Raw genomic sequence first — 24,028 nt, 5'->3', positions numbered from 1 at the left:
TTGGTTCTATTCGTTCAGAAAGCCAACCCAACAATGGTACAATTGCTGTATCTAGTATTCCATTACAAGGTTAATATTACATTTTGATTGAGGAAGTCGTTTATTACTATGCCGTAATTTGCGTTTAGGAATTTGCTGCATAATTATATGGTGTGACTCAACAGCATAACAATATATATATACACAAAAGAACTCGAAATTTTCCAGAGCTAATAACATCATGCAACAGCCATATAATTAAAATGCATTTTGATTTACTTAAACACATATCACAATGACAATATAATAGAGGGAGAGGACACAATTGCATGAAAAGTTGACACCCCCCCGCCCCCATAAATGCGCATTTACACACACACACAAGACCAAAAACTCCAGAGCAGAATTTAAAGGCATTCAAAATTGTAATATTTCGACTATACGTACACGTTAGGCTCAGATAACTTACAATAAACATCTTGAAAATGTTCACCAGGATGGCTGAAGATTTTTTTTTTGCGGCGGGTGGGGATGATAAAGAGGTGTTAGACTTATACTCTTTTTTTTTTTTCCCCCAAAACGAAAACACGATAACTACCACAGTACCATAGTTTCACGTTTACCCAAAACACAATGGTCCACCATGCAGAAGAAATGAAAGTGCCGTATACTGCGTCAGAAATGAGGACATGAATAAAATTTCGTTTGGATGGGGCTCCAAGTTGATTTGCTATTTTTCACTCTCGATATCTTACATTGGCATTTTTTTTCATCTCCAGTTTCTCTCTTTAGAACTCAAAATAGGCTTAATGAGAGGATGATTTAAAATGAATAATTGCTAAGGTTGGAAGACTGCCCCGGTACTTCCAAGGTTCCCACTTTTCAGTTTGTTGTCCTTCTTCCACTTCATCCTTCGATTTTGGAACCAGATTTTAATTTGCCGCTCGGTGAGGCAAAGCGTGTGCGCGATCTCAATCCGCCGCCTGCGCGTAAGATAGCGATTGAAGTGAAACTCCTTCTCCAGCTCGAGTGTCTGGTAGCGGGTATACGCCGTCCGTGCACGTTTCCCGTCGGGGCCCGTCATATCTGAGGGTTTTGAAGCGGACAAACATGTTATATGAGCGTTTAAACGGGAAAAATAATAATAATAATGGACACAATTAAATATCCACGCACATATGAGTGAACTACATTTTCTCCAAAAGTGTTCGGAACTATCAAACGGCACCTTTTTCCAAATTGTATTTCATTCTACAAGAGCATAAAGGCCTCGCTTTAGAATGTTATTCTGCATCACCGACGCCTCATTATTTCTCCAGTCGCATTGGGGGGAGACGTTTACTACCCCATCTTCTGCCTCATGAAGTGCTCACACGTAAGATAAAGCTTTAATTTTCTAAGCAACCTCAAAAGTCTTGCTGGCCTACACACCCCCCCCCCCCCCCCCCCCCCGTTTCCCACCCGGCTGCGTCTCTTCACTTCTCCCGTTGCTTTTTTACTGCCCTGCTTGTCGCGCTATTTTGGCAGAATTATGACTTTTCTAAACTCAAAAGACGGATGCAACAATTGGCTTCTAAATACAGACAATGCATGGCACAATACCTAATTGATTTATTGATATACATTACGCTTATACCATGGTTAATGTGCAGCTTTCTCATCCAGGGGAATATCTGTGGAGACTCGCTGCCCGAGTTTGAGCTGGCCGCCTGACCGCCCTCTTGTTTCCGCGCAGGCTGTATGAGATGATCGCCCCTGGCCGGGTTGTTGTGCTGCATTCCATTTGCTCCTGCAGCGGTTTCATTTAGCTCCGTGAACCGATGTGTTGCTCCCGTGGCTGAGGGCAGGTTAAGGGAGCTTAGAAGAGCGCTTCCTGCTTGTTCCGAGACCGGAGACGAGCTCCGACTACTCTGCTTATTGTCTCCGCAATTAGTTGACGGGAGCGAGTCTCTCACGGAGGCGACGGAACAGCTGGACGACTGCTTCTCGCTGTCCAGGGGGCTAAAGCTCCGGGAGTCCGAAGCTCTCCCGAAGTGTCCTTCAGTGTTTGAGGTGTTCCCCCCTCCCCGGCTCGCGAGCGTCAGGTCCATACCATTGTAGCCATAGCCGTAAGAGCCAGTCGCATGGTGCATCGCGGCCGTGGAGGGATCGCTGTACGCCCCGCTGTTCAATGCGCCGCTGCCGGTTCCATAATTTAACAGTTGATAGTCGGGGCCATTTGGGTAGCGCCCTGAGAACGAGTTTACAAAGTAAGAGCTCATTTAGGTTGGTTTAGAGAGCTGCCTATTGTTAATGTTATAGGAATCTTAATTTGGAGGATTCCTCGTGGTCCTTATGACGCGCTTACTTTCATCGATTTATGATGTACAGTTTAAATTATGGCGATGTACTTGGTTTTTTAGCTATGTATGCGCAGTCCAAATATGGGGGTGGGGTGGTGAGTGTATGTTTGAGGGAGTGGGATGGGTAGGGCGCAAAGAGGGGGGGGGGGGGGCAGAGAGCTGAAGGGAGCGGTCACGTGCTTTTGTTGACCCGTCGTAAATTCTCGCCGATGACTGGATAGGTAATTCATGTTCTGAGGTTTCTAATGATAAAGGCATGGGCGGGGGCAATTTCTCCCTCCCTTTCTGTCACTCTCACACGCGTGCACACACTGCTACAGCTGAGCTCAGAGCGCCACCTACTGTTAGAATTTATTGCAGCAATCAAAATGACTGGGGAGATTGCGGAGGTACACTTTACTACGCGAGTCTTCAAATCTTTGCAAGCGTATCCGAACTAAACTGCAATTTGCACTTTGCTATTAATTCTTGGGGTTTTATATATATTATAAAAAATGATAGAAAATATTTTTATTATAGGTAAAATGTGCCAGAGTGAACTTTGCGCTACATTTTTAGTCATTGAAATATAAAGGCAAATCTGTTGGCTTCCCCGGATGAAATAGAAAACAACACTACGATATTAAAGTATGTTTTTTTAGAGCACACATTAAAACACAAATCATAATACACATTATATAAACACAACTACAAACTCACTGTTATTGTTCAATTATTGTACTCGGTATACTGCAAGTCTTGCAAGGGAGAGACAGTCGATTTAGATTTGAATCTTAGTCAACTCTGAACATTCTCTATTCTTAATATAAGATATATGAATGGTGAATAGAAGCAGCTTTTGATAAGAGCATCAGAGAAAATCATACGCAAGTGCATTCAGGGAATCAAATTTGCAGAAGCACACACACAATCTACAGTAACGCAACAATATAGTCACTTCATGATTTTTCTCATATTTTCCTGCTAGAAAAAAAAAATTGAACAGGGATGTAAAAGTCGGTGTGACTCAAGTTTTTTTTTTTTAGTCATTCAAAATATCCTTCAAGTGAACGAGACTTTATCACCATTGGCGATAAATGATGCATGCCCAAAGAAGACCACACATTGCACGTTATAGGCGAACATATTCACCTTAATTCGCACTCTGCTTATCTGACCCCCCACCCACCCCCAAAAAATGGTCAAAGACTAATTGTTTCATCAAAATCGAAATCTGGCTGGAGTGGGCTATAAGTATAATTCACATTGTCCCTTTCTTCATTTATGCCTCATTTTCGTCTTTTTGTCCCCCGAGTACTAATAAAGTCAAGCTTTCTCTCCTGCGGGATGGAACGTACGGTCACACAGGGGACAAGCATGGTTCAAAGGGTCACAAGGACATTGTCCACTTTGTCTGGGTGAAGTGTGTGTTTATGGGTGTCGTGTCTGGCCGCTCAGCTCGAGGCCAGGTCAACTTTCACCCCATCGGCCAGCTCATCAATTAGCTCGGACCACCAGCAACATTGTGCCCCCCTGTCAAGAAATTATATAGAGATATGCCGACTGGCTGAGCATCATTATTATTTTTATAATTTTCCCAGACAAAAAAAAGCAACCTCTTTGCAGACTTAAACTACATTTCTTTACATTTTATTGGACATATAGGTAGTATTGGTCAGTACTTGACAAACACAGACATAATAACCAAACAATGCAAAATCGCATAAAATATACAATTTCTAAATGACCACATTTCAGAATACTTAAAGTAGTTCATGGAATAACAACGATATGTTATTCCCCCAATTTCACACCACCACCCCGCTTAAGTAAAACCGTCAAGTATTACCTTAAGTTCCCCCTCCCCTACAAAATGATGCTAAAGCTTAATATGTATTGGGATTTTGACCCATTTTTTTTTCAAATATACAGTACATATTAAATATGAGTGCCAAACAAACACATTGTTTTTACATTTGGTGTCTCTGAATTTTGTGTACGGGTCATACTAAAAGTTTAAGACTCGTTCTTGTAAATTATACCAAAGAAATCAACACAGTGATTAAAATCCAAGTGCTTATATAGGAGAGAGGAAAAACATACGCGAAAAGAGAAAATTAATCGCTTTTTGGAAAACGTAACATGAAATGTGTTGTTAAACAACACGTTAAAACGGCTGGTTTTAAACCACCAAAACGCACCAAGCAAAATCTTGCTCACTGCATTTAAACCACATCCCTTTTCTCCTTTCAAATCACACAGATAAAAACGAATTGAATGATGACGGAAGTGGGGGTCATATATGGCTCCGATTCGGTTCTTCTCGTGTAAAACAATACAATGCAATTAAACACAGGTTACTTTCCCAGAGTTTTAAGTTCAGACCAAGGGCGTTGAAGGAATGAATGCGCTTTAAGGAAGAAGATGACAAAGCATTCATCAGAATGTCTTTTCTATCATCTTCTCCTATCGCTTCCATTTATTAGTCTTTGTTTTTTTTTTTTTACTCCGTCAGTTTTTCCTCTTCATCGACCCCGTTCACTGTGGATGAAGAGGAGGATGAAGAGTTTATCAATTTGTTCTCCTTCTTCCACTTCATCCTCCGGTTTTGGAACCATATCTTAATCTGGCGCTCTGTGAGGCAAAGCGCGTGCGCGATCTCGATCCGCCGCCTGCGCGTAAGGTAACGGTTGAAGTGAAACTCCTTCTCCAGCTCGAGAGTCTGGTAGCGGGTGTACGTCTGACGCCCGCGCCTGCCGGGACTCCCAAATACCCCTGAGAGAGAAAGAAAGAGAATTGAAGAAAGAGTTAGGACGTTGACAAGGGGGAATGATTTTAACACAGAATTAACTCAGTTTAAAATTTTTTGAACGTAATTTATTATCAACTATACGCACAGTCAGGACGAAATAACCACTGGGCCAAATAATTAACAGTTCAACAGTTTAATTTTATGTTAATGGAGTCGTGGAATAAAATGAAAAAAAAACCATCACTTGTTAAGTATGCATGGCTCTTTCTAAATCTCAAATTATATAGGTTGTTTGTGCTCGTTGTAGAGAATGTTCCCTTAACTGGTTAACGCATCTCCTGGGTATCGCTCATGACATCGTGTTCATCAAAATCTGAATGTTAAAATCAAATTAAAATCGTTCTTTTATTTTTATTTTGCGGGACAATCACGTGACATTTGTAAAAGGCTAACTTTACTTTCACTCAGTGTCATTATGATTTTGGGCAAGTTTATTCCAACCAATTACCGTTTCTTCTTATTTTTCTTCTTTGTATTATTATTATTATAATTGTCAGATGACAGACTTAATGTAGATTGAAGACGTGCCACTTTTTCATCACCTGATTTCTTTCTCTCGCCTACTCGGTAGCGGCATCGGGCTAACAGCTCCAACCAAAACATACCCGTTTTACGATGGACAGTAAAATAGCGAGTAGTGACTGACGGGCCAACAAACGGTGATCGTAAAACAAATCGTGGGAGAGGAAGAGGAGGAGGGAGTGAGGAGGAGGAGGGGGAGGAGGAGGAAAAGGAAAGGGAGAATCTCAAAGAGGAAACAAACGTCAGTTTTATGATGGGGATCATAAAATATGCAAGGAAGATGCGTTGAAGGAAGAAAGGAAAGCTCACCGTTGCAGGCGTTCACTCGCTGCATCCACGGATAAATGTGGGTTGACCCCGTTTGTTTGTCATCCTCGATGTCACCAAAGACCCCCTTGCCACTCAAACTCGGGCAGTCCGTCTTGCGGGGCATGCCATCCTGGCTCAATGAGAGTGGATGCTCCTCTCGGCTGCACGCGTAGTCCTTGTCCCGGTAAAAGCTCGTGGCGGCCGCCGCCGCCGCGGCAGCAGCAGCCGCTGCAGCTGCAGCATAGTCACACGCACTTGCGCCGGTTGCGGCACCGACAGCAACCCCTGCCGCCGTCCGATGCCCACTATACCCTCCGTTTGTCGCCTGTTGGTAATAAGAAGCCGGGTAGGGCTTCTCCTGCGCGCTACCTCCGCTCGCGCCGTAAGCCGCTGCCGCCGCAGCCGCCGCTGCTGCAGCAGCTCCCGGGTAATGTCTGAGCGGGTGATCGGTGGTGTATCCAGAGGAATAGAGAGGGATTTGACCTAAGAATGAATCGGCCGACTGCCCGCCTCCACCCGTTCCCGATAGCGCAACGGGGAAAGAGGAGTTGACAAAATAGGAACTCATGAGGACAGTAGGCAATGAAAGTGGATAATAACGGAGGAGATGAGCAGAGGGCAGGACAGGAGGGTGCGAAACAACAACAACGTGCACGCGTTATAAAAAAGAAGGAGGAGTAGAATGAGGCTATCGGCTAATAGCTAACGCTTCTCCCTCCAGTCCTCCTTCATCTGCTTCCCCAGCCTGCACTTTATGATTTGTTGTGTTTTATAGCCGACAGTTCGACGGGCTGCCGCTATCACTTAGTTGATCGCAGATTGGGAGGAGGGGTGAGGTTGATGAGGGTTAGAGGGGACACGGGGAGTCTGGCTTGTGTGGAGCACATACAGAAAAAGAGAGGGAGAGGGGGGCATCAGCATGCGTGCGCGCGAGGGCGTGCGTGCGTGCGTGCGTTTTTGTGTGCGCGTTGTGTGTAAAGCGGTATTGGGTGAGGAAAAAGAGATGAGGGGTAAGGTAGGTGCAGGCAAGCAGGAACCAGCTGACCACACCCTGACCAATGAGAAGGTTCTGTGCCTGCATTCATTCACTCGTTTTTCTATACCCAGGCGGAGGAGACCACTACGCGCGCGCGTGTGTGTGTGTGTGTGCGCGCGCGCGTGCGCTCTTTTCTCATTTCCACTTTCCAATCTCCCTTCCTCTCTTGCTAATTCTCTTCCAATCTACTTTTACAATCGTCATCTGGTTCCCGGTGACATTGCGCAATCAGACTCGGAGTCTTTCGCGCGTTAAATTGATTCTCTTTCTCCCTGTGTCTCCCCGTCTGTTGGGCCCCATAACAACTGGCGGCTCACAAACGCACTTATGCGCAGCGCAAGCGAACTCAAGCCCCGAGGGTGTGTGTATGTGTATGTGTGTGTGTGTGTCGGGTGTTCCTAAATGGAAACAATAAAACATAATCCTTGCACTTTGCAAATAATACAGCACCTTCAAATAATTTCTGCAAAATTACGCAAGCGCTCGCGTGCGCATGTCGGTGGTATTATATAGCTCCAATTATAAAGCATGCGATTCTGGATTTAATCTGTGATAGGTTACAATGTACACGGACATAAAAGTGTGTGGGTGCCTTAGACCACCGTGTAGACGGAAATAATATTGCGTATCAGGTGAGGCTTTTTTTTTTTTATGCCACGAAGAGAAACATTGTTGCGTGTGGCTCTCATTTCAAACATACCACAGAAGTGTTGCTAAACAAACATACCCGGTTTGATTTATGCCCGTGTTGATTTTGTGAAACCGATCGGATGCCAGAAGACCGCAGACGATTAAAAAGGGTAAAAAAAATCCGTTAATTGCATAAAATAGGCTAATGTTTGATGCTGAACGAAATACACATGCAGCACGCAGATATTCCATATCACAAATTTAGGAATTCCTACAAGAAAGAAGAGCCACTCTGCACGACGGTGTGACCCTGCATGTTTCGAAATAAATACAACCAGTCTCACTGTGTCGTTCTCTTTGGCAATGAATCGTTCCCTTATAGGCCCCGATTTGTCTAAATGGGCATATTGCAGACAGTATGGCGGACAAATCAAGACAAAGACTCTATTTTTACTTTTCCTTCACCGTGTCCCACCCCCACCATTCCTGCGCCCGTGCCTTCTCGCAGATCTGCGAAGTAACACGGGTCAGCTAATAAGTTTAAACCTCAGTTTCTGTGCAAGATCACTATAGACAGACGGAGGAACTCTCTTCAACTTTCATTTCCCCCCCCCCCCCCCCTTTTGCCATCTTTCCATCTCCCTGCAATGGCAGGACGCTCCGTTTCCTCTCTGCTTTGTGGGAACGGGAAGCTGCAGCATTGTGTTGGAGCTGACTGCGGTTTAATCATTAATGTCTACCAACGCGGCATGGCAGGGGACAGTTCAGGCTTGGCCTTAATAGGAGGGAACGTGCGAAGGTGCTGCTAGTGCGTAAAATAATGTACAGCCAGCCGAAATGTCCTTTTGGTGTGTTCACGGTAACGTCATATATAGGTACTTTGCTAAACGGCATTTGCATTCATCTATTTTTATATATACACCAAATATATGTTAAGATATTTTGTGAAATGAAATTCTTCTTTGTCACTACACCGTTTTTTTTCTTTTTTTAACGGTTATTTTAGTTTTAGAATTTAATCTGAGATAGAACGTGAGCAATCGACGTCAACTTAATAAATAATCGGTTTTGAATTGACCGAAACATTTAGGATAACTTCAAGACAACAAGGTGATTAAAATAAAAACTCGTATTTTGTGATCATTTGTCATGTATTTGGCCTATTTGCACTGCTCATATATTATATATTGAAGAATAAAAATACATCTGAACGGGTCTGTTTTAATTTACTAAACACAATTTCCTCATTTATTTACTATAGTCCCTTTGACAGTTTTCTTGTCTATAAAGCAGACAATTTGAAGGAAAACATTGGAATCACATTTTTATATTAAAAAAAATAATCCGAAGAAATCATTCCAGTACAACTATTATATTTATTTTCCCAATATGTGTTTAGTTGCATTTGACGAGGTACATTTTGGAAACAGATGCGCTGAATACCGATTGAGAGCAACTGGAAAAAAAATCAGAATCCCTCACTTAAAAAAAATCACAATAACTAAATTCAAATGGAGCAAAACTTTTGAGGCTTCTTTATGGTTTTATTGCTCTTTTCACTGCGTCCCTGGGAGCGCGCTCCCGCGTGCGCGTGTGTGTGTGTGTGTGCTGTTCTTTGTGCTGCACAGCACATTTGTTCATCTGCTGTTTGCTACAGGCCTGTTTTTTTAACTCCCCATTCCTTGGGTTTTACAAGGAGTCAATAACAGTCATAAAGCAATAAAAATAGCAACACACACACAGACACACAAATACCCTCTCTTTTCGGCGCACAGTGGCCCTGAGCAATTTTTACACCGCGTTTTCGACAGGCTATTTACTCACAATTATTGTCAAATGATTTACTTGTATATTGAGACCTGTTGCTTGTACTTTGCAAGCAAAAAAAAAAAAAAAAAAAAAGATTTAAATGCGGCCAACTGACAAAGACATCGCAAATCTAATTTATTGGATTTATTCTAATTTGGTTGATCTGAAACAGTAAATGTGTGCGTATATACATATATATATATTTATTATAAATATAAATTTAACTGAGTAACACATTGTAGCCTGTGTTTTCCCGCTCCAACTTTACGCGCGTCATTTTTGACCGACCCTGCAGCAGCAGTTAATAATAAACTGAACGATACTTACTGACTTGAATTTTGGTGCTGTAATATACTGATCGTTTCAAGGGAGCAAAAGCTCGCCCTTCACGCCACTATAAGCTCGTGTTTGTGTCCGCTCGCCAAAGCGACCCCGGGGCATGTTAACGATTACAGCGACGTTTAAGGCTCCACAAAGGTGGCTGGAAGCTATTTTGACTGCACGTAGAACGGACATGCGTAAATAGCTAATAGGCATCCGTTCCGTTTTGTTATTAGTATTAGTATTATTATATTTTATATTAGTCATTTCTTTTTAAAGATTGACGTTCTGGTGGGCTTTACTTGCAGTCCTCACTTGTTTATTAAAAAGGTGAAGCATGATTGATTGCACACTTGTAATCTAATTACATCGCGAATCCGATGGCAACGTTGGCTGTTCACCAAAGCATAAATAACGGAAAGCGAGGATTTATATGGATTTGTCTTCGATAGGGGTGTGAAAAAAAAAGATAATTTTCCCCCTCTGACGATGATGAAGTCATAAATTATGCTCACATTCACTTGGATGCATATATTGGAAGGACCAGGGGACACTGAGAGCCCCACCCCATACTGCCCTTCACACAAACGCGTGAGCCAAAAAAAAAATCACGTGCACAGGATCTTTGCTTGGATCTGTTTAGAGACCCTAACCAACCTGCAGAAACTTTTTCCCCCCCTCAAGCTTGTTTTTCAAAGTGCGCAATGGCACAGTCCACAGTTTCACGCATGCTTCACGCCTCATTCAACACAGGGTAACAGCGGGTATGCCTAACCTTGGCGAAGCACCAATCTGTCGCCAGCTGAGTTCACATCAAACAAATAAAGAAAGAAAACTCGCTAGCAGAAACAAAAGGTTAGGGGTTACACCTTGCCGCCACGGTCCACCACATGCACGCATGAACACTCGCCTCTTTCAGATTCATTTCACAGAGTTCGTCAGCAGACTCAACAATGTAGGCCCTTGACCTTTTCTACCAGTACACTGGAAAGAAAAAAAAGAATGTGGACAACTTTCGTAACTCTCTACTACTTTCCTAATAGAATATTAAATTCATATTGCCTGTTAAGATATTCATGTACAACCGATGTACATGGATGTCCGAAATAGGAAACACGCACGCGCACACACACAGACGAGCTAACATAACACAGACCGCATAGCAAGCGTTCCTTTGAATCATCAGTAAAGTTGTCACGTCTGTGCATAGCTTTAGACATTACCACCAGTAAGTCGCTAGATGGCACCAAAGCATTTTGAAGGTTACTCATGAGCAACCCAGGAAAGTCTGAAGCTGAGCCGTTTGGTTGACTGTCGGACCATCGCTCGTAGAGTTGCAAAATCTTTGGGCTATATACCAATGATGTTTGCAATTATACTGATGATGAATTAATTAATTTGGAGATTTAAAAACGTGATGTCCGCCGTTTGATACGACGTCAGTTCTGGGCAGATTGTTTAAGAAATGAGAAGAATAGAAATGACTCCATTCATAAAGAGTGTATGGCGGAGACTAAAATCAGGAAAAATTGTATTAAAGAATATTCCGTTTTTCCGTAATATTCTGTTATGTTTACATTTCTAAATGCATGTTTTGTTCTCTCTCTCTCCCACACACACACACACACGCACACACACACACACACACACACCAAATTAGAATATATATATATAAATAAGGAAATCAACTGTTGGGTTATAAATTGGATCGAGCCGGGAAATTGTGAAATTAAATTGTTTAAAAAAAAAATATATATATATATATATATATATATATATAATAACAATATGGGGTTGTTTCGGGTAAAGCAAACCAGGAAGTTAGGTCAAACTGATCCAACCGGATAAGTCTGTCCAATTTTCAACCCAAATTGTATCGTTTTTAACCCAGTTTTACACGTGCGTTGGTTAATGTGCAGCTAAATATGCAATACATGTCGGCTTAGTATAGCCAAATGCATACGAGATGTGATAAATCTACATTGTGGGATATGCATGAGAATCATCACGCCAAAGGACATGCTTGCAGCTGATAAAAAAACAACAACTCGGGGAGATCCTAAAATTAAGAATGTGCAGGATGTGCATATGCACATGTTGGGAGCAAGGGAATGGGTGGAGGGGTAATCAGGGGAGAAAAAGATACCAGCCACCTGCTGGGAGGAAGTGAGAAGGGAAGCCAAGTCATAAAAGTGGGCAGGGCGCGCTCACGCACGCGCGCATGCAATGGAAAGACAAAGAGACGGCTGCGTATTGACACAACGTGGACAGAAGGAGCAAAACAATGGTCTCACATTTGAATGAACAACGATGTTAAAGCATCCCTATTTTCAATATGAAGCAAGTCTGTCAGTATAATAGTCTAAATGGCACGCAAGACATAAGGGAAAATCGTTTCTTATTATTATTAGATTTTTTTTAATTTTTTTTTACTCAAACACTGCAGTTTCGTTTGTTGGTTCCTGCGTAAATAACAATATTTCTGGTGGAGGAAACCGAGAAAGACGCGTCAAAATAGGGCGAATCTGCAGTTGTTTTGTTCATTTAACACGGCTGAAGTCAACAGCGTGCATGCAGCACCCACGGCTGTGGGTCACACCAAGCGCTCTTACCTTTTTTATTTTGCTGCTGGTCCGTCACGAGTCCGAAACACCTGCAGCTCACTCGGGCAAACACGTTAGCCCGGTACCATGGGGAACCAGTCGGTCTTGGTGCATGCACACCGGAAGCATGCAAATTGGAGGGCGGTTTGAGAAGGAGGAGGATGGAAATCGAGGTCTGGGTTGTCAACCAGTTGTAAAAAAATACGTCGGCTTCATCGCCGCCCCCGCTATCTTCAGCAGCATCACTGACAAAATGACTCAAACAGACAACTAAGGAGATAGAAACGTTGGCAAGTCTCTTCGCTGTCATCAGAGCCGCCAACGCATGGCTCAAAGTCGGCGCGCCGTTTCGGAGCAGGCAGCAGCACGGGACCACACGAAAGCGGAGCCATATAGCACACAGGAGCAAGATCCGGAAGAGCAAGATGATGATGATGAGAAGGAGGAGGGGTGTGTGGGTTAGCACGGGTTGGTGTCAACATCTCCGCGGCTCCCAAGCACAGCCACCACCAACATTCCTGTCAGCATGTAGTCAAAGCGAGCTAAATTCGACGTTCGGCACCCCGTCAACGCAGGCTTGCGGAGCTGGGCTCAGCGGAGGTGGCTGATTCGGGCCGGAGAGCAGTGCCGCAGCAATATAGCCACTTGGGAAATCATAAAAAGTTCATGTTCACGTTAAGGGCGTCCACATGACCAGTCCGTTGGCCAATCCCTGCGCGCGGCCACTCATAAACTTGTATCACAAAGTTGTAAATTTTCATAAAACAACAAAGAATTTATAGCAATTCTGTTGGGGATGTTGCGAGTGAGAGAGAGAGAGGTTTTTGCTCTCACACCCTCGTCCACTCTTCTCTCCGCCATTTTCTTCGGTTTCTGCTCTTGAAATAAGCCTTTCACCCCGTCTCAAACATTGTTGGCCTCTTTTCATTTAGCATTGCACCACTCGCCACATATGCAAAGATAAAACCCGCAGGTCTAAGCAAATTTGCAGTATTTATGCAAGCATATTGGTTCTATCAGCTAATGATCAGACAAACCAATTCAACACACAACTTGAGCGATACACGCGTCTAGTCCGTAACCAATTGCTTAATTAGAAAACATTAACAAAAATTCAGACGCGCCACTTAATAATAGAAAAAAAAAAGGCAGACGGACAAGATTCACTCGCATTTCGTTTGTTTGTAGTTCTTGCAAAGGGAAACATTAGGTTTTAAGTTGAATGTGTATAGTGTCGATTTATAGGCTAGCAGCTGAATAAGCTATACAAGCGCGTGATGCGTAAATGTTTCGCATTGCGGCACAAGATGCGTCACCATTTTAACTACCGACGGGCCTCCTGCCACATGATGTGTATAGTGCAGGTTTCGATGCGATTTTATATACATTTTTAATATGCAAACGGTATAGCGGCTAAAATTGGAGATTTGAATTCATTATTTTTATTCTTATCATAGCGCCCGTTCGGACTATTCCACGAGAAGGCAGGACGGCATGGCCGATTTTTGCGCAAAAACGAAGTCAACGGCGCATATTTAGAAAAGGACCATTTATGCCCATACTTGCGTATAACCAAGTCCCAAAGTACAATTTGACCGCGCCATTGTTATGCGTCAATTACAATTTTCATCTTAATCCTTGGTTATTTCACACAATCAATAATAAAAGAAAATGGGCCAATAGTGTAATGTGGTGCGGCTTCCTTCAAAACTGTCCGATTGCTAAAACGGACGCGACACTTCCTCTTGCAAATATTTTAGGTTAAAATTTAAACCCGCAGATGCAGCACAGAGTGTTCTGTTTGAAACCGGTCTCTCAATACCTTGTTCATTTGGTTTCTTTGTGCGATTTGGGCTTTTATTTGGCTTTCCGCCCCTTTGGTGGGTGCAATAAAGTCACCATGCAGGACTCGTTGTAAAGCCCACGCTCCACAGCCTCTCCGCTTGACGGCTAACCCCCATGTTTGCAACTTGGAACTCGGAGCGAAGAGGGTTTGCAGAGCTAGATAAGGATTTTATCGACCAAAAAGGAAAAACGTCTGTTTTTTTACAAGGAGATTTGCAGCGGTAACGTTCTCTCACAACATTGACGAAATCGTACAAATGAATCGGATTCTGATTCGGGGTATCTGTCGATTTATATACGGGCGAGTCATTTCTTATCTTACGTTTTTGTTGCATTCAATAGAAAACTACCAACGCTGAAATAAGTTGTTGTGCATGAATAAAATCAAACCTAAAGTAAACTAAATATATATGCGATCTCTTTAACAAGTACAAATTGCATTTCAAGTGCAGATTAAGCAAATTTCGGTTATTTTTTCAAGATTTGCTATCCGGGTATGATGAGAACATTTCATTTTTAATTAATTCCACAAACGAAACGAGGCTGCAAAATGTTCTCTGGTAAAATACACATTTGTAGAAATGTATGGAAATAATAATAACAATTGGCGGAGAACCAGGGTGAACCCCTCGGATAGGCTCCAGCGCATCTGCGACCCTCGTGAGGATGAGCGGTTCTGAAAATGGGTGAATATTAATAACGAAGAAATGCACACACACACAAAAAAAAAAAAAAATCAGGTAACGGTCATGATTACGTGGATTTCCAAAAAATCTCTCGCCCGATTCAGACTGTAGATTTGCGTCGTCTCCCATTTTAGTGACCGGTTCGAATCTTAGGCCCTGTTTGCTGTGCTTGCATGCGTGAGTTTTATCATTGTTCCGGGAAAAAAACAAGTCACCTCTATCCGAACATTAGCTCGTCCGTCGTGCATTAATATGGATTCTATAACTATTTTTTATCGATCATGATTATATTTGCGTGCCACCTGCCAAAGAGCGCGCGGGGGGGGGGGGTTCCCAAAAATCATAAACTGGATTATAAAACACTTGCTGTCTTCACATTGCATAACGCACGATCAAACCGCCATGGTGAATTTAGAAAAATATATTGAAAATCATCTAAAAGTATGTCCAAAATACAACCATTAATTCTAATATGCTTTAACTATCAAAAATATTGCCGTGATAATTCAATTTAATATTTATTTCCATTTTCAATTTAAATAGACCAAACCCAAAATTTTAAAAATAAATGCTACCTCAATATACTTCAAGGTTTCAAATTAAATAAGTGAAACGTTTTGATTATTTCTTTTTATATAAAGATAGGCTCTGAAGAGATGCCTTTGAAGAGCAAAAGTTGTTTTGGTCTTGGACTAAAGGCTGATTGCACTGTTATTGGGTAGCACTAAAATTAAATTAGTACCCAATTAAAATGCAACTCTTTATTAAATTGCAAATGATCTATTCACCAATATTTACAAAATGCTCAGTGTTTTTCAGGTGCCTGAGAAACAGGGCTGTGCACAACACAGCAGACCACAAACAGTCATAAAAAGGGTCATACCAGCCAAATCAAATATGATACTTTATAACTTGGTATTATTACAATAGACCAGGAAATTATAAAATGGTCTGGTTTTGTGTGTTTGTACTCATTCATTCATCAACTGAACCGTTTATCCTCACGAGGGTTGCGTGGTGCCAGAGCCATCCGTCTTCGGGCGGTAGGCGGAGTAGACCCTAAACTGGTTGCCAGCCAATCAGAGCAAAACAGCCATCCACACTCACAGTCACACCTAAGGACAATTTGGAGTGGTCAAACGTCCTACCACGCATTTCGTGTGAGAGGAAATTAAATTACACGGAAAAAAAAATCATGCAGTCATGGGGAGAACATGCAAACCCAAGATAGGAAGGCCAGAGCTGTAATCGAATGCTTCCGTTGCTTAAGTATAAAGCCCGCTCCCTCTTGCAGGTCAATGACAGTTTTTATTGATTGCTTTGGGTGTTTGAAGAAACTGGGATCCTCTCAGTCTTCCTCATCACCATTTTCAGCACACAATGTACAGTAGGCTGCAATGACAAGCAATGGCGCAGTGATTCACACGAGTGCTGTATTTTGTTGCAGAATCTTAAACACAATACAAACTAATGAATATTCACTAAGTCTTAAATTGTTGTTTTATGGAGGTCACAGAGTATAAAAGATTTCCCAGAGAAGGCATGAGAGAGGAGGGGTTGTATAAAAAAGAAAGAGACAGTCCGGCATATTTGAGCTACTGACAGTAACCGCTGCGCAACCAAGGCGACACAAAATGTTTAATGAAATTATTTGGTCGAACCATAGAAACATTCTTTGCCCTCTCACTAACACAGCCATCTGTTCTTTTACTGCAAGCAGCCACGCTAACATTGTGGTTTGTGTTAAGCTTTGCAGAAGTTAACCTCAGCTTCTTGCTGTATATAATATATATAATAACCATATATAATCATATATATACACATATATACCATAAATATACACATATCTACACATATATAGAATACAATATATTTTTATTGATTTTGTTGTGACGTCAGTGAAAGTTCCGTTCATCGATAAGTAAGCTCACGACAATCTGCCACCAGAAGTACAACACTTTGACTTTCAGAATAAGAGCAATACACAGGAAAAGTTATTTTCTTCAATGTTACTGTTGCTAAATAAACAATATTCTTTAAAAATGTCTGCTGTAAGTGTACTAGTTTATTCATTATTATTTAACTTATGTTTGTTTTGCTGGTTTTGGTAGTTCTTTCTCTTAGAAATATGTAGAAACACACATGCACTCAAAAACACGCACACACATGTAGCGTTTAAAGCGACAAGAGTTCGAAAATATTGGAAAATTATTTTTTACCTTTTCACTGGCCAAGTTATCCTCCTCCTTGCTGCGTTAGTAGTGGACAGGATTTAGAAAGCAGGTTTTTGTATCAATCGCCATTCCGCAAACAGCTGTGAACAAAATGGCAGTTCCCGTGACGTCACATCCTCAAATTCGACTCCGCAAATTATAAATAGACTATTAATACGCCATTCTAAATCGAACCTGTGAACGAAATACCACTGATTTGTGCACAGCCCTAATATATATTGCATGTATAAAATACATTAATTCAAGTTTCAAGAATGTTTGTTGTCATTGTGTTACATTCATTTAGAGTAGCCTTCATTTACCGTTATGATTTCCCATTTAACAACAGCCCTTGAACGCACCTTATCCAGAATACGTTGCTTTATCTAAATCTTTAAAATTTCTGCCCAAACATTTTGAACTTTTTATAAACGGTTGAGAAATTGGATTGGTGCACAGATTGCATGGATTTGTGAAATTCAGTCATATTCTCACCGATATGTGATGAGAATGAGTTTCTATCAATTACATTGAATTGAATTCAATATCCTGCCATTTCAATGAAAAATCCTGTGGCTTGGAGTTAATTCAAATCATTTCAATTAAATTGAATTGAATTCAATCCGAAATTCTGAATTTTGCACAGCCATAGATCCTATGCTCTTTTTAATAATGAAATAACGCAGCCAATAACGATACTCAGCTTGATTCAAAGTTATTCAAACTTCACACACTTGAACTGTAAACCTGATGACAGAGGTTTGGGTGACTATCCATCCTCTCGAAGTGGCAATGTCACCACTAGGCAATATTTGCTATCTTCCCTTGAGAACAATTTGCAGTGTTCACACACACCTTATCTTCCTCACCCATACGTTTTGCTGAATTGTATTTTTATTGGGTGATTGAAAAGAAAAAAAACAATCCCCTGGTCAATATCTTGGAGTACAAGCACAAACATGGCAAGTTTTCAAGTTCAGGTCAGTGGCAATCACTTTCATATTGCTGTCTGGAAGCAACTCTCAACATAGATGCAATGCTACGATTTTTTTTCCATTTCTTTTAATCATGACCAATGCAGCAGAGATCATTTGGAATGGCCTCAAACTATACGCATATTTACGTTTTACATTGGTTAACTTTTTACACTTGAGTTAGAGTTAACAATGCAGATGAGAAGATGCATCCTAAACTCAAAGTAAAAATCGTCATATCCATTTATTTATTTAGCGTTTTTTGTTTTGTTATAATGACGTTAAGCGGCTGGTTTAGGAAATAAACTACCTTTATATACTACCAAATGTTTTTTTAGTGGTGACAGGTTGGCGGTGGAACTTATTATTTCCTTCATTTCTATTTTTGTGTGTTGCATAGCAACAATTGTTCTGCTGTTCTTCCAAACTGGACGTTCATTGTGAACGGATATCCTCCATAGAGTTTTAAAGCGCTTACTTAGTTCCTTTTTAATTCAACATAAATCCGGCGGCATAATATTCTGTTGATTAATTGTAAGTAGGACTCAAACCGCGCACCTTTCCATCGGTTTTCATTGTTCTGTGTTGCGACAAATTGGAATTTCGATCACCTCGTACAAAACGTGATATATCAGAACTCATTTAAGGTCACACAATGCTATTGTTCTTGGAATCTGAAAATAACGTTTTTTCCTTGAAGTAAGCATGCTTCAGTATAACGTGCTCTATGAAAATAAATAAACAGATTTTGCACCCAAATTAATATAGCCAAAATGACGAAATGTAATACCTTCTCCTTCTTACTGCATATGCTAAACCGTATAGGGTGGGGGGGTTTATGCTTAAACCTATAGTCGTTTTTTGTGTTTGATCCTTCCATTAGGAAACAACCCTGCTGCAAGTGTTTGATATGATGATGATTGAGAGCAGTGTAAATCTGCGCCAACACAGACTTGCAACGATATAATTGGAGGAGTGCGCCATAAATAAAAGTGTGTTTGAATAGGCAAAGGGTTTGTATGTGTGCCTGTGTGTGTGTGATTTTAAGAGGCTTAAATTGCAGTTTTATCAGTCTGTGTTATGACAGAAAATGCAATTTTGAAAATGAGAGTTTATAAATAAAAAAAAAAGGACAAGGAAGTATTTGTATGCCATTAATTGCCTTGGGTTTGCAGGCTAATGCCTCTAAAGTAGACCAAAAATAGGCAAACAGGTTTAAAAAAAAATAACAGCCAAACTTCAAAACAAATGTAGAACGCACAAACGTTGTACATTTTAAAATCGTTTTTATTTATAAGTATTTTCTCTTTATTAACCGCACTGTGCGCATGCTTTTAATCCCAAAAGAGAAAAGGAAGACAGCATAAACAAACACCATCAATCAGAAACGAACTAAAACCATAAACAACGATTAGAGTGTTTTAAAAAAGAGACCCGACCTACTAAAACGGCATAAATAGGCAGTTTCATGTTGTTGGACATTTCATTAATTGCTACGCCATCAACTTCATCATTAATAACAATTGCCATAATAACAACAACAACATAGGAGTGAGAAGTACAGTAAAAAGTGCACCATCATCATTTTAACTTAAAAACTATACAGCTGCCAAAGATAAAATTGTTAATGACAAACTTCGAACAATATAGAAATGTTTCCACGACAAGTGTTTTCACCAAAGAAAGGAAGCTATCATTGTGGTATCATTCTTTTTTTTCTTCACTAAAGTAGACTATGTTGGATTGATTAATCCCGCCTTCATTATTTACTTTTCCACATGTTTTTTTTTTCCTTTTTTTTTTTTCCTCTTGTTATTTTTTTCATTCAGTCAGCAGAAGTGGGTACGGACACCCTTCCAGTCCTATATCAGATAGCCTTTCGCCGATTTGCAAACTAAAGTTCGGTCCCGTCGATTGAAAGGTGAATATATGGGGGAGTCAAATCCCCAATTCAGACCAATTAACACAAGGAGCTCCCCAAATTAATCTATATTTTCTCCTACATTTGCTTATGACTTTTCTCACAGCAATCATCGCTCAAAGCCGCCTGTGATCCAGCTGTTCCCGCTACCGGCACGGAGCCTCCACCACCTCCACCCTCGCCACCTCCTCCACCTCCCGCACCAACTGCCCCGCCATCCCGGAGCTCTTTCTCCCTCCGCTCCCTCTCCACCGCCTCCTGTTCGCTTTTGCTGCTGGGGAACTTGTCCTTATTGTTCTCCTTTTTCCACTTCATCCTTCGATTTTGAAACCAGATCTTCACCTGTCGCTCCGTCAACGCCAATGCGTGCGACACCTCGATGCGGCGCTTTCGGGTCAAGTACGGGTTGAACAGGAACTCCTTCTCCAGCTCCAGAGTTTGGTAACGGCTGTACGTCTGCCGGCCTCGCCTCCTTCCGGCAGCTACTGGGGGAGGAGGTGAGGAAAAGGCGGGGAATGAGGACATATGTTATTAGAGACTGGGTCTCCCATGCATATAGAAACAAGCAATGGAATTTTTTTAAACTCCAATGAAAGGAGTCCACAACAGAATAAAAACAAAATCATGTGTTCGTATTATTTAAAACAATATGTGATTATTTTTACTTTTTATTGATTTTAAATCATGACGACTGTTAATAAATTGAATGTGTATATTATAAATCAAAACAGAGAAAAGTTGCAATCATAAAATCTCCGGAAATAATAGTAGCTATGTGTCAAATCGTAAACAAGTCTACAACATAAACGGTCCAATTAGTGGAAAAACTCCAACGCGGGGGAATTCGATTCGTTCGCTCTGCACCGGCGGGAGATTTGTGCAGATTTGTTTCACTGACAGAGAAGTAATTAAATTCACCACAACTTCAATATTAAGTTCATAAATGATTAAAAATATTCAAAGTGATTTTCAATTACTAATTTCAAGGCCACAAGTCACATGCATTACAAGGACATATACAATTTCAATACTTCCCATTCTAATTAACTAGACCCGCTGATAATTTCATTTTAACTTTAAACAGTGTATTCGTTCAACTGGGTGCAGTGAAACAAAAAAATGAAATGTACATTTTTAATTTAGAAACTCAACATGATTCCTCACAAAAGCAACATCCAAGGATATATTAAAAATATATATATTAACACATTTAACAGTGAACGCTTGGCGTCCGACTCCCGACAGATTACACACACGGGGCATTTATGTGAGCGATTATATTTCCATAAAACTGTTTGTCCTACGCTTTGATTGCCTACCATAAAAGGGGATGGATGCACCACACGGACAAAATATGCCACTCGTCATAATGATCAGGGATTAGAAAGTGGAATTTTGGTGGACAAAATTTCTCTATCAGTGACTTTTGAGATTAAATTAACACAATTTATTCAAATTGTATATAATTTAATTATCTGTACTGGTGTTTTTAAGTGACAATAAGTTTTCAATACGGGTCAATTGTTTCTAATGATTATAACTAATTTTGATTGCATGATTCAGTTCAATTATAATATAGCACCAACTTGGGGTTGCAAATACATTATCAAGAGGTTTGATAGGGATTCACGACAACATATTTTGCGTTTAGTGCTAACCCATTTATTGAACTAACATATGCAGAAGACAACAACACGACATTCTTTTCTTTACATGTGCAGAAATGAAATTTTCCATGGAGCTCCATTGCATACAAGTATGGCGCGCCCTTTCCTGTTTTGATTCTCATACTGAGCACAGAATATGTTTATATATAGACCACAAAACAATTCGGACTAATATTGTATCAATATGAGCTCCTCAGATTATCGTCTTTGCCAACTCAACATTACAAGCTGTAAAACCCGCAGAGGTGTTGGGACAAGCATGCAACCAACATAAACCAGGTCCGTGGTAATACACAATTGCTAGAAGGCACTGCAGTTTACACAGGCTTGTGAAACGGTTGCGGAAACATAAGTGAACTTGTAGGCCTGCTGCTATTTTACCAGCAGTGATGGATCACTGCTGTAGGCAACAGGGAGAGATTTTGTGTTTAGCTTTTATTGTTATTTTGGTTTCACTATAGCCAATAAGACTACTGTGAAATTATAACGGTCACTTGCAATATTCTCCTGAAATAGAAAAATATATCCCCAAACAATGTGTGTGCAGGGAGACTCATTGACAATAAAGCTACTCTGCCATCGTTCCTATTTGAAATAAAGAATGCTTCACAGCTCCGAGTCTTCTTGTTTCTCTCTCTCACTCACACAATACATATATGCACACACTGTGTGTGCTAAAACTAACATAAAAGCGAACCTCGTTTCTTTTTTAAAAGGGAGCTTCATTTCTTTTTTTTTCCCCCTCTCTCTCTCTCTCTCTGTCGCCCCTATACACCCCCTCATCTCTCCCATGCAGACAGCATGGGCCCCGTGTAGCTGAATAATTCAGAAGACCACAAGTAAGTCGTAAAAAGGAAAATGCCGTAAAAGTTTAACCCAGGTCATGCCTGCATGTCTAAAGCAAGTCTTTGAGAGCTCTCAATACTGTTGTACTATTTCCCATCTGGTGCAGACGGGGGTTTTCTGATGAGGTTGACTTCTTCCTAGTCCGGTCTGGTCTTGGTCTGACACCCCCCCCCCCCTCCTCCTCACACATATACATGCACGCGCACACACACATACGCACGCCCACACATAAACACCATTCTTTCCACAGTGTGCTTCCCTTCTCTGTGCTCGCCCATCCACCACACTATGGTTGGTGCAATTTAAAACCCCGTCATCCGCAAGTTTTGGTGCTGGCAATAAAACCATAAACATGTCTTTGTCTTCCGCTTTGAACACAGGAAGCCCCAATTACCTTCATTAAATAGTGAATTGCCAACTTTTGTCTCCTGCTTCCCACAACATCTCAAATATTCTGCTGTCTCCTCCGGAGAAGCAGGTCATATAGATTTGCTCCGAACTGAGGTTTCGCAAAGAGAGAGAAAGAAAGTTCTCACCTTGCGGCCTCATCCAGGGAAAGAGCTGCGTCGGTGAAGGACTCTGGTCTGTTCCCTCCGCGTCCTCGCTGCCGAGTCCGGGTGCGCCTCCCAGCTTACAGTCGCTGTATTGAACCAAATCTGCGTCCTGCGTCCCAAAGAGCGTCTGCCGTTGTAGCGCGTCATATCCATAGAAGTTGCCGGACTCGCCGTGGCACGTCACCGCACAAGGACTCTGCTGGTACGGATTGCTGGGCAGTGTTGAGGCGCTATGGTGATAGAAGTCCTGGATCTGAGGAGCGTGCTGGAAGGTGGCACCGGAGCCCGGACCGTACACTACAGTGGGCCGGCTACCGGCGAGGTCCTGCGCGAAGCCACATTCATAATAATTTGGACGTAACGAGTCGCCGCTTTTATATTTGGAAAAGAGTGAGTTGACGAAATATGAACTCATCTTTTGCTGATTTTTTCTTTTGTTTTTTTTCCCCCCGTCTGTAGAGTCAGAGTATAAGTGAGCGGCGGCGCTCTGTTGTGTTTGTCTGCTTCGGTTGTGTTTTCAGGCGAGAGAAAGAGCACCAGACGGAGAGAGACGGAGGGGAGGGAGAGAGTGAGCGAGAGTCTGTTGTGGTGTTCCCCCTCACGGCCACAACTGACGAGCTGATCTCGGTGACGACAAGCTGCCGGAGCGGGACCATGAGACAATGCCGCCGCCGCAAAAACAACAACTTTCACACCGATTCCATGAAATATCCAGCGATGAAGAAACCAGAGAAAGGGAAGTGGAGGAGGAAAAGCGAGCGAGCATCACAATTCCGGCTATAGCGTTGAAATCTGGAGCGCTGTCTTCCTCTCAAACGGCTTTTCTGTGATTTACTCTTCTGCAAATGACTTGTTTCATATTCTCTCTCTCCCCTCTCACACATACGCTCACTCTCTCTCCATCCCCCCTCTCCCTGTCTCCCTCTGTAGTATGTGTGTTTCAGGATAATTTGCATCTATTATCAGCTCTTCGTCCCATT

At 41.6% G+C, this 24,028-nt stretch overlaps 3 protein-coding genes and 1 long non-coding RNA gene across 5 annotated transcripts; 1 reads left to right on the top strand and 3 right to left on the bottom strand.

The window, feature by feature from the left end:
- LOC133170394 (homeobox protein Hox-B5a-like) lies at positions 1–2,415 on the bottom strand. The gene is made up of 2 exons (XM_061303287.1): positions 1,616–2,415; positions 1–1,065 (listed from the first exon to the last, which is right to left on the bottom strand). Exons 1-2 carry the CDS (start codon positions 2,238–2,240, stop codon positions 818–820), a joined length of 873 nt encoding a protein of 290 aa, XP_061159271.1. The 5' UTR covers positions 2,241–2,415; the 3' UTR covers positions 1–817.
- Positions 2,416–3,934: 1,519 nt separating this feature from the next.
- Positions 3,935–8,796, bottom strand: LOC133170395 (homeobox protein Hox-B6a-like). The gene is made up of 2 exons (XM_061303289.1): positions 5,944–8,796; positions 3,935–5,075 (listed from the first exon to the last, which is right to left on the bottom strand). Exons 1-2 carry the CDS (start codon positions 6,509–6,511, stop codon positions 4,804–4,806), a joined length of 840 nt encoding a protein of 279 aa, XP_061159273.1. The 5' UTR covers positions 6,512–8,796; the 3' UTR covers positions 3,935–4,803.
- A 10,530-nt stretch (positions 8,797–19,326) lies between these two features.
- On the bottom strand, positions 19,327–23,576 carry LOC133170933 (homeobox protein Hox-B8a). Of its 2 annotated transcripts, none has more exons than XM_061304160.1 (2): positions 23,031–23,576; positions 19,327–20,466 (listed from the first exon to the last, which is right to left on the bottom strand). In XM_061304160.1, exons 1-2 carry the CDS (start codon positions 23,461–23,463, stop codon positions 20,060–20,062), a joined length of 840 nt encoding a protein of 279 aa, XP_061160144.1. In that variant the 5' UTR covers positions 23,464–23,576; the 3' UTR covers positions 19,327–20,059. The 2 variants fall into 2 exon arrangements, with proteins under 2 accessions (XP_061160144.1, XP_061160145.1); XM_061304161.1 differs by having other exon boundaries at positions 19,327–20,463.
- Positions 23,302–23,731, top strand: LOC133170934 (uncharacterized). Its single transcript, XR_009718643.1, has 2 exons — positions 23,302–23,438; positions 23,570–23,731. It is a non-coding gene; the product is annotated as an uncharacterized LOC133170934 (long non-coding RNA).
- The last annotated feature ends 297 nt before the right edge of the window (positions 23,732–24,028 follow it).

The sequence above is a fragment of the Syngnathus typhle genome, linkage group LG17 (assembly GCF_033458585.1).
Source record: "Syngnathus typhle isolate RoL2023-S1 ecotype Sweden linkage group LG17, RoL_Styp_1.0, whole genome shotgun sequence".
Classification (NCBI taxonomy): domain Eukaryota; kingdom Metazoa; phylum Chordata; class Actinopteri; order Syngnathiformes; family Syngnathidae; genus Syngnathus; species Syngnathus typhle.
This window is presented reverse-complemented; position numbering and strand designations above follow the sequence as displayed.

Bases quoted from the DNA above. Each gene is read 5' to 3' on its own strand.
- LOC133170933 (XM_061304160.1), bottom strand. From the start codon at position 23,463: ATGAGTTCATATTTCGTCAACTCACTCTTTTCCAAATATAAAAGCGGC. The intron at 20,467-23,030 runs GTGAGAACTTTC...CTCCTCCCCCAG, and splicing joins TCCCTGGATGAGGCCGCAAG to TAGCTGCCGGAAGGAGGCGA.
- LOC133170395 (XM_061303289.1), bottom strand. From the start codon at position 6,511: ATGAGTTCCTATTTTGTCAACTCCTCTTTCCCCGTTGCGCTATCGGGA. The intron at 5,076-5,943 runs GTGAGCTTTCCT...TTTCTCTCTCAG, and splicing joins GCGAGTGAACGCCTGCAACG to GGGTATTTGGGAGTCCCGGC.
- LOC133170394 (XM_061303287.1), bottom strand. From the start codon at position 2,240: ATGAGCTCTTACTTTGTAAACTCGTTCTCAGGGCGCTACCCAAATGGC. The intron at 1,066-1,615 runs GTATAAGCGTAA...CAAAACCCTCAG, and splicing joins AAAGCTGCACATTAACCATG to ATATGACGGGCCCCGACGGG.